Source organism: Nerophis lumbriciformis, linkage group LG03 (genome assembly GCF_033978685.3).
Source record: "Nerophis lumbriciformis linkage group LG03, RoL_Nlum_v2.1, whole genome shotgun sequence".
NCBI lineage: Eukaryota > Metazoa > Chordata > Actinopteri > Syngnathiformes > Syngnathidae > Nerophis > Nerophis lumbriciformis.
In genome coordinates, this window is record NC_084550.2 from 17,580,001 (window position 1) to 17,591,202 (window position 11,202).

The window sequence follows — 11,202 nt, forward strand, 5'->3', positions numbered from 1 at the left end:
TGATCAGTATCGGACCATTATTGGGGGAGAAGTAGATGATCACCATTGCCGATTAACGCCTCTTAATGCCGATCACGAACCCCGCAAAGCTAATAATAATCACATCCATTACATCAAATAAACTGCATTTCTTATTATCTTAAGTAGTCTTATCACTGGAGGACCGGCTAACAAAGTAGTTTTCTACTTTTGTTTACTTATTGTGTACTATTGGCTAGTTTTGATCAAGTTATTGTATGTAATGATAAGAAAATAAGAAATATATTGTTTTGGTGTTGTTCAATAGCACTCATTATAAACATGTAAAAACATTCAATAGCACTCATTATAAATACGTAAAAACATTCAATATGGCTCATAAATACGTAAAAACATTCAAGAGCACTCATTATAAATACGTAAAAACATTCAATAGTACTCATTATAAATACGTAAAAACATTCCATAGCACTCATTATAAATACGTAAAAACATTCCATAGCACTCATTATAAATATGTAAAAACATTCAATAGCACTCATTATAAATATGTAAAAACATTATTTTGCACTCATTATAAATATGTAAAAACATTCAATAGCACTCATAAATACATAAAAACAGTCAATAGCACTCGTTATAAATACGTAAAAACATTCAATAGCACTCATAAATACGTTAACAACATTCAATAGCACTCATTATAAACACATAAAAACAATCAATAGCACTCATTATAAACACATAAAAACAATCAATAGCACTCATTATAAACACATAAAACATTCAATAGCACTCATTATAAATACGTAAAAACATTCAATAGCACTCATTATAAATACGTAAAAACATTCAATAGCACTCATTATAAATACGTAAAAACATTCAATAGCACTCATTATAAATACGTAAAAACATTCAATAGCACTCATAAATACGTAAAAACATTCAATAGCACTCATTGTAAGTACGTAAAAACATTCAATAGCACTCATAAATACGTAAAAACATTCAATAGCACTCATTATAAACACATAAAAACATTCAATAGCACTCATTATAAACACATAAAAACATTCAATAGCACTCATTATAAACACAAAAACATTCAATAGCGCTCATTATAAATACATAAAAACATTCAATAGCGCTCATTATAAACACAAAAACATTCAATAGCGCTCATTATAAATACATAAAAACATTCAATAGCGCTAATTATAAATACGTAAAAACATTAAAGTTAATACATGTCATTGGTATAGGTATTAATATCGGTAGATTCCACTCCTGGATGATTGGTATCGGCAACATAAAATCCTGATCAGAGCATCTGTATCATGTACACACTTTTAAGTTTTTCTTACCATGTGTTGGTGTCACTAACGCTAACGATGTTTGTTATGCTAAGCAAGTTTGTTATGCTAAGGAAGTTCGTTATGCTAAGGAAGTAAACAAGTTATTTGGGGCAGGGTGCTGAGTGGACTTGAGCAAGACAACAGCTGACTTTACGTGTGTTGGTGTCACATGCTAACGATGTTTGTTATACTAAGGAAGTTTGTTATGCTAAGGGAGTTTGTTATGCTAAGGAAGTAAACAAGTTATTTGGGGCAGGGTGCTGAGTGGACTTGAGCAAGACAACAGCTGACTTTACATGTGTTGGTGTCACATGCTATTGCTAACAATGTTTGTTATGCTAAGGAAGTTTGTTATGCTAAGGAGCTTTTATAAGGCTAAGGAAGTGAACAAATTATTGGGGCAGGGTGCTGAGTAGAGTTGAGCAAGACAACAGCTGACATGAACGTGTGTTGGTGTCACATGCTAACGCTAACGATGTTTGTTATGCTAAGGAAGTTTGTTATGCTAAGGAAGTTTGTAATGGTAAGGAAGTGAACAAGTTATTTGGGGCTGGGTGGTGAGTGGAGTTGAGCAAGTCAACAGCTGACATGACGGGTGTTGGTGTCACATGCTAACGCTAACGATGTTTGTTATGCTAAGGAAGTTTGTTGTGCTAAGGAAGTTTGTAATGCTAAGGAAGTGAACAAGTTATTTGGGGCAGGGTGCTGAGTGGACTTGAGCAGGACAACAACTGACTTCACGTGTGTTGGTGTCACATGCTAACGCTAACGATGTTTGTTATGCTAAGGAAGTTTGTTATGCTATGGAAGTTTGTTATGCTAAGGAAGTAAACAAGTTATTTGGGGCAGGGTGCTGAGTGGACTTGAGCAGGACAACAACTGACTTTACATGTGTTGGTGTCACATGCTAACGCTAACAATGTTTGTTATGCTAAGCAAGTTTGTTATGCTAAGGAAGTTCGTTATGCTAAGGAAGTGAACAAATTATTGGGGCAGGGTTCTGAGTAGAGTTGAGCAAGACAACAGCTGACATGACGGGTGTTGGTGTCACATGCTAACACTAACGATTTTTGTTATGCTAAGGAAGTTTGTTATGCTAAGGAAGTAAACAAGTTATTTGGGGCAGGGTGCTGAGTGGAGTTGAGCAGGACAACAGCTGACATGACGCGTATGAGCGCTGACACAAAGCAGACGTCCCGTGTGCCAAATTGGTGGCAGCGAGGTCAAGTTGCAGGAATTTGCCAATTACTTGAATTGATGGAAGACCGCGGGTTTGATAACCAATTGGATCGGGGCCGCAGGTCGTGTTACGAAGTCCTGAGCGGGACTTCTCCCCTAATTGCCCTCCACGCAGTGAAAAGGGAGAGAGAGAGAGAGAGAGAGAGAGAGAGAAAAAGTCCAAATGTAATTTCCTGTGAGTTGGTGATGTCAGGTGTAAACAGTGCAGCAGGAATTAGGAGGAAGTATTTACAGCTTAATGGAGATTGCAGTGGAAATGACTGAAATCAAGGCAGCATGGCCGACATTTCACTTAATTGCAACGAGCGTAATGGCGGCGGCAGCCTGCGCCTGATTGGACGCCAGCCGCGTGCCAAACCGTGTGTGTGTGTGTGTGTGTGTGTGTGTGTGTGTGTGTGTGTGTGTGTGTGTGTGTGTGTGTGTGTGTGTGTGTGTGTGTGTGTGTGTGTGTGTGTGTGTGTGTGTGTGTGTGTGTGTGTGTGTGTGTGTGTGTGTGAGTGTGAGTGTGTGTGTGTTGCTTCCTGTCGGGTGCTGGTGTCTTGCTTGCACAGAGAAAACATTTAGCAAAATGTACGTTACAACATTCAAAGTGCGGCCCGCAGCTCTTTTTTTATTGTGAAAAAAAATAAAAAAATAAGTTAACAATTTTGGGATTTTTAACCAGACAATATTGATATACAAATCAATCATATAATAAAATAATCCGTATTATTCCCGCAGTGCTCGGTTCCAACACACAACACTTCCCGGTTTCTCCACCAATCACAATGGTGTGTGCGGTGCATTCACTGACATGGGAATTATCAACACGTCGTTACTCACTGACGTCCAGTAATCTCCTTGCTTTACCGTTAATAAAATTAATTCCAGTTATCTTTTATTTCCCACGCAAAATGTATTAACCAGTAATAATTATTATAAGTGTCCTGCTTTGACAGTAAAAATATTGCTGTAAAAATGGTAAATCCAGCCTAACATACATATGTAAATATATATAATTCTCTTAATAAACATGTTTGTTCAATATTTATAGTCCTGTTAAACAATTCATGTTAAATATATCATTTTTGTAATAAACATACACTGTTAAATTGATATAATACTGTAATAAACATAATGCATGTTAAATATTAATTTTTTTAAAATAAACATACACTGTTAATTTGATATAATAGGGTAATAAACATAATGCATGTTTAATATTTGTGATCTTTTAATAAAGGATATATGTTACATTTATAATACTATATGTTTAACGATGTAAGCCAAATGTATAATACTGTAATAATAATATTAATAATAATAATGCGTATATAATATATAATTTTGTAATAAATATACACTGTTAAATTAATGTAATACTGTAATAAACACACATTATGTAAATATATATTTTAATAAACATACATATGTTAGATATTTATAATACTGTAATAAACACACAGTAATATATAATCATGTTAATAAACATACTATATGTAAGCAAATCTCTCTCTCTCTCTCTCTCTCTCTCTCTCTCTCTATATATATATATGTGTATATATATATATATGTATATATATATATATAATCATGTTAATAACATAGTATATTTGAAATATATATAATACTATAGTAAACATACACTATGTAAATGTGTGTAATACTGTAGTAAACATATGTATATTAAATATATATTATACTGTAATAAACATGCATCATAAATATATGTAAATTTGTTCATTTTCATGTATTTATCTGTCATTTATCTGAGTGTTATTACGGTACATAAAAACATCTTTATATGATTGTAGCTGAGATAGGCTCCAGCGCCCCCCGCAACCCCCAAGGGAATAAGCGGTAGAAAATGGATGGATGGATGGATGTCTGATATATTTGCAAATGCTGACTAATCATGATGAATGTATATGTAGACTCTAATTAATATGATAAAAAAGTTTATCCATAATCAATATGTAACATAATGTTGTTAAACTGTGATTAATATGAATAAAATATGACCCATAATCAATATGTAACATAATGTTGTTAAACTGTGATTAATTTGATGAAAATATGATCCATAATCAATTAAACTGTGATTAATATGATGAAAATATGATCCATAATCAATTAAACTGTAATATGATGAAACTATGATCCATAATCAATATGTAACATACTGTTGTTAAACTGATTAATATAATAAAATATGATCCATAGTATGTAACATAGTGTTGTTAAACTGTGATTAATATGATGAAAATATGGTCCATAAACTGATTAATATGATGAAAATATGATCCATAATCAAACTGTGATTAATATGATGAAACTATGATCCATAATCGATTAAACTGTGATTTATATGATGAAACTATGATCTATAATCAATATGTAACATCATGTTGTTGAACTGTGATTAATATGATGAAACTATGATCTATAATCAATATGTAACATCATGTTGTTAAAGTGTGATTAATATGCTGAAAATATGGTCCATAATCTGATTAATATGAGGAAAATATGATCCATAATCAATTAAACTGTGATTAATATGATGAACATATGATCCATAATCGATTAAACTGTGATTAATATGATGAAACTATGATCTATAATCAATATGTAACATCATGTTGTTAAACTGTGATTAATATGATGAAAATATGATCCATAATTAATTAAACTGTAATTAATATGATGAAAATATGATCCATAATCAATTAAACTGTGTTTAATATGATGCAACTATGATCCCTAATCAGTTAAACTGTGATTAATATGATGAAAACATGATTCATAATCAATTTGTAACATAATGTTGTTAAACTGTGATTAATATGATGAAAAATGTTGATCCATAACTAATATCTAACATATTTTAAAACTGTGATTAGTGTGATGAAAATATGATCCATAATCAATATGTAGCATAATATTGTTAAACTGTAATCAATATTATAAAAAAGTTGATCCATAATTAATATCCAACATAATGTTGTTAAACTGTGATTAATATGATGAAAATATGATCCATAATAAAATAAACTGTGATTAATATGATGCAACTATGATCCCAAATCAATTAAACTGTGATTAATATGATGAAATTATGATCCAAAATCAATTAAACTCTGATTAATATGATGAAACTATGATCCAAAATTAGAGATGTCCGATAATATCGTTTTTTTTTTTATTATCGGTATCTGTTTTTGTTGTTGTTTCTTTTATTTTTTTTTATTTTTTATTAAATCAACATAAAAAACACAATATACACTTACAATCAGTGCACCAACCCAAAAAACCTCCCTCCCCCATTCACACTCATTCACACAAAAGTGTTGTTTCTGTCTGTTAATTAATATTCTGGTTCCTACATTATATATCAATACAGTCTGCAAGGGATACAGTCCGTAAGCACACAGGATTGTGCGTGCTGCTGGTCCACTAATAGTACTAACCTTTAACAGTTAATTTTACTCATTTTCATTAATTACTAGTTTCTATGTAACTGTTTTTATATTGTTTTACTTTCTTTTTTATTCAAGAAAATGTTTTTAATTGATTTATCTTATTTTATTTTATTCATTTTTTTTAAAAGTACCTTATCTTCACCATACCTGGTTGTCCAAATTACGCATAATAATGTGTTGATTCCAGACTGTATATATTGGTATCGGTTGATATCGGCATCGGTATCGGTAATTAAGGGTTTGGTCAATATTGGGATATCGGCAGAAAGCCATTATCGGACATCCCTATCCAAAATCAATTAAACTGTGATTAATATGATGAAAACATGATTAATAATCAATGTGTAACATAATGTTGTTAAACTGTGATCAATATGATGATAGTATGATCCAAAATCAATTAAACTGTGATTAATATGATGAAACTAAGATCCATAATCAATATGTAACATAATGTTGTTAAACTGATTATTATGATGAAAATATGATCCATTATATGTAACATAATGTTAAACTGTAGTTAATATGATGAAACTATGATCCATAATCAATTAAACTGTGATTAATATGATGAAACTATGATCCATAATCAATGTGTAACATAATGTTGTTAAACTGTGATTAATATGATGAAAATATGATCCACAATAAATTAAAGTGTGATGAATATGATGGAAATATGATCCATAATCAATTAAAGTGTGATTATATGATGAAACTATGATCCATAATCAATTCAAGTGTGATTAATATGATGAAAATATGATATTTAATCAACTGAACTGTGATTAATATGATGAACCTATGATCCATAATCAAATAAAGTGTGATGAATATGATGAAACTATGATCCATAATCAATAAGTGACATAATGTAACATGTTGTCTGCCAGGCGTTTGGCTTCATGTCCCGTGTGGCGCTGCAGGCGGAGAAGTTGAACCATCACCCCGAGTGGTTCAACGCTTACAACAAGGTAACCCTGTATGGGCTGCAGGACACGTCGCCATGGCGACCGCCCCATCAAAACACTGTGTGTGTGTGTGTGTGTGTGTGTGTGTGTGTGTGACAGGTCCAGATCACGCTGACCACACACGACTGCGGCGGTCTGTCCAAGCGAGACATCAAGATGGCCAAATTTATTGACAAAATTTTACTTTCTGTTTAACTTTCATTTCTCCCAATAAATACAATTGTTCCTCATCACAATAAATACATTTTTTTCTTCATCACAATAAATATATTTTACTTCATCACAATAAATATATTTTTTTCTTCATCACAATAAATATATTTTTCTTCATCACAATAAATATATTTTTTTCTTCATCACAATTAAATATATTTTTCTTCATCACAATAATATTTTTCTTCATCACAGTAAATATATTTTTCTTCATCACAATAAATATATTTTTCTTCATCACAATAAATATATTTTGTATCGATGCTGCTTTTCATGTGGTCATCAGTTTTCTTGATCCCTTTCAGGTGTTCACACAATGTAGTGTCCCTTGGATTTATTGAAGCCATGCACTCTTTCAAACTGGGCAAAAGAAAGTAGAAAAGTTACTAGGTAAGTAAAAGTAGCTAGTATTTGTATAGATGAGTATTATTCATTAATATATTTTAATAAAACTAATATGAGAAACGATTGAAAATAAATATAGTAAAGAACAAACATTTATATTTTCTATGTCATAATTGTTTTTTTCTTTCTTGATAAATATGCATAACTACATTAATAATACATAGCTTCTGTAACTATGTCATTACGTAACGTAATGCTGTTTACGTAAATAATAAACACGTGTAATGTACTACTTAATTATGCATCACCATGTAATAGACTACATAAATACTCAGCCACACCTGAAAACGTACTGTATACTATATAATAATTGTAGTGACTGTATATAATAATATATGTATTATATATTTCTATATATAACATATATATAATAATGTATGTAATAATTGTAGTGACTGTATAGTATATAATAATTGTAGTGACTGTATAGTATGTAATAATTGTAGTGACTGTATAGTATATAATAATTGTAGTAACTGAAAAGTATGTAATAATTGTAGTGAATGTATAGTATATAATAATTGTAATGACTGTATAGTATATAATAATTGTAGTAACTGTATAGTATGTAATATAGTAGTGACTGAATAGTATATAATAATTGTGACTGTATAGTATATAATAATTGTCGTGACTGTATAGTATGTAATATACAAACCCTGTTTCCATATGAGTTGGGAAATCGTGTTAGATGTAAATATAAACGGAATACAATGATTTGCAAATCCTTTTCAACCCATATTCAATTGAATGCACTACAAAGACAAGATATTTGATGTTGAAACTCATAAACTTTATTTTTTTTTGCAAATAATAATTAACTTAGAATTTCATGGCTGCAACACGTGCCAAAGTAGTTGGGAAAGGGCATGTTCACCACTGTGTTACATGGCCTTTCCTTTTAACAACACTCAGTAAACGTTTGGGAACTGAGGAGACACATTTTTGAAGCTTCTCAGGTGGAATTCTTTCCCTTTCTTGCTTGATGTACAGCTTAAGTTGTTCAACAGTCCGGGGGTCTCCGTTGTGGTATTTTAGGCTTCATAATGCGCCACACATTTTCAATGGGAGACAGGTCTGGACTACAGGCAGGCCAGTCTGCTCCCCTCACATCCCAGGGGGTGTGCAAGAGGATGGGTCAAATGCAGAGGACAAATTTCACCACACCTAGTGTGTGTGACAATCATTGGTACTTTAACTTAACTTTAACTTTACACATACAAACTGTAGCACACAAAAAAGGACATTTAATTAAAAAAAAACGTTATTATGGTCTTACCTTTACTTATAAATGAAGTCCATGCGCAGCTCCTTTTGAACAAAAGCATCGATAACTTGTTTATAGAAGTCTTCGTTATCTTTCTTCAGTTTTAAAAGTCTCTCTGTCTCGATGGAGATCTTCCTTTAATTATTACCTCCTGCTTCGATTGAAACTCCAGTTTAGAAAACTGTTTTATTTTAGATATGTAATCCTCCATGTTAATAGTCCAGGCAAGAGGAAAAAATAAACGATCGTTGCGAACTGTTGCTGCTTGTTGTCACTTCTTCTGCAGCCGAGTAGTCGCATGAATTATATCTGGGATCACTAGCGCCCTCTACCACCAGGAGGCGGTATTACTGCGAGCCTCACACAGTGCGTCTTCGCAGCCGTTTTATGATTGCTCAGCACAAGAAATACATTACACACATACAGTTGTTGACAAAATACACTGTACATTATATACCTCAGCTAACTAAACTATGGAAATGTATAATATAAGTCATATAGCGATACGGTCTCACTGCACAGCAGGCCAGCAGTTAGCCAAGTCATTGCGCAATCCATGGTGAGGCTCAACTCAGTGACGTGCCTCAACTGGCTGCTGACTCACCGCAAGTCTCTTCTCAGTATTTGAACAGCAAATGTGAAAATTCAGTTATTTTGAATAAAAAATAATCTAAAACTGGTGAAGTTAAATGGAAAATAACTTTATAGTATAATCACTGGATACATATAACAATTTAATTTTTTTTTTTTCTTTTTACAGTTTTTTTCTTTCCATGTTGGCACGTGAGGCCCCGCCTCACCTGCCTCCCCTGACTGCACGTCACTGGTGGTACACATGAAAAACATAACAAATACATGAACATAACAATGAACAGAGTTGTACTTTTTAGATGTCAGGGCCCTATGCAATATGTACACATATTCTTAATATAGTATACATTTTAACTGACCTTTATTTGACTATGTTTGTCTTTTTGTAGGTGGCTAAAATACGCGGTGCTGCTGACCGCCATCTAACGTTACGTTACTGTGTGTGATACATTGACTAACGTAACCTTATGTGTAGGTACCTCATGCAACCCTGCTTAAAAAAATCACTTGACAAAAAGTATGAATAAGGTAGCCAACTGCAGTGGACGCAACAGAATGCCGTGTTTGCAATGACGTTATAACCATAGACATCTTGTAAGTAGACGCAGCATTGGCTGCTGTGACGCGAGCAATTTGGCCGCCATCTTGAAGTGGTGATGAGGAGCCGGCGAGCAGCCTAAACTGACAGTTGACAGGTAGAAAACAAAGATGGTGTTCAGCGTTTTCCTGCTCAAACGAGCGGACTGTTAGAAATAGGAATTAGGGGATTACTTTTCACAAGTAAGATTTAACATTAACGTACTATTGGTTGTATTTTGAGAAAAGAATATTAGCACAGAGTTGAGAATGAGCAAAGATCTTCAATATTTGTATGTAAAAATCACAAAGAAATCTTCTGGGGGAGGATGACACCCTACAGGGGTTTGGTTTACAAACTTTCAGCCCCACCTAAAACAAAATTCACCAGCTGCCACTGATTATGATGCATTCTCATTTTGGGCAAAGTATAAGACAATACTTTCTTAACAGTATAATTGTAACCAGGAAAAAGTCATCAAGAAACAATATTCAAATACTGACATTGTTGGGTAAGACAGAATTTGGTTTTATTCTGAATCCAGTGAAACAGATTGGTGGTTTTAGCTGATATGAAGATTTTCAGGTGTTTATATATGTTTATGTTGAAGTATTTGGCAGATGCTTTTATCCAAAGCGACATACATAAAAAATACATATAAAACAATCACTGTGAACATGATCATTTAAGGGAAGAATATAATACAAAATATCAATACAAAGTGTCAAGACAGAATAAACTCAGCAACAGAGATACAGTCTATAGGTCCCTAAGATATATACTGTAGATATCTAATGTTTATGTAGTATATATGCAAGTATATATAACTTAATCATATTGTTTCTTCAATTTAAAAATAGCTGACGGTTTTTTCCCCCCCTTCTCTGGGATTATATTCCCAGTTTTGATCTCGGACGTCTGGTCATATAAGAATATTCTATTACTGTTAAGCAAACTATGAATAATAAAACACGCCAAAACATGTGTCTTTTATCATAGCTACACGTATGACAAAATTGCTGCAGGCCCATAATTATTAGTCATCCTGTTTATTTCATTTGTATGCAAGATATGATACGATATCGAATGTGAAATGTATGATTATTATTATGTATTACAGTATTGGAGTAGGATTGGATAT

At 32.5% G+C, this 11,202-nt stretch overlaps 1 protein-coding gene across 1 annotated transcript in view; it reads left to right on the forward strand.

Moving 5' to 3' along the window:
• Positions 1-7,484, forward strand: part of LOC133575622 (pterin-4-alpha-carbinolamine dehydratase 2-like) — a 24,365-nt gene extending 16,881 nt beyond the window's left edge. The window contains exons 3-4 of the mRNA XM_061928317.2: positions 6,931-7,011; positions 7,108-7,484. Of these exons, the coding sequence (XP_061784301.1) occupies positions 6,931-7,011; positions 7,108-7,203 (177 nt within the window). The 3' untranslated portion in view covers positions 7,204-7,484. The remainder of the gene's footprint in view (positions 1-6,930; positions 7,012-7,107) is intronic.
• The last annotated feature ends 3,718 nt before the right edge of the window (positions 7,485-11,202 follow it).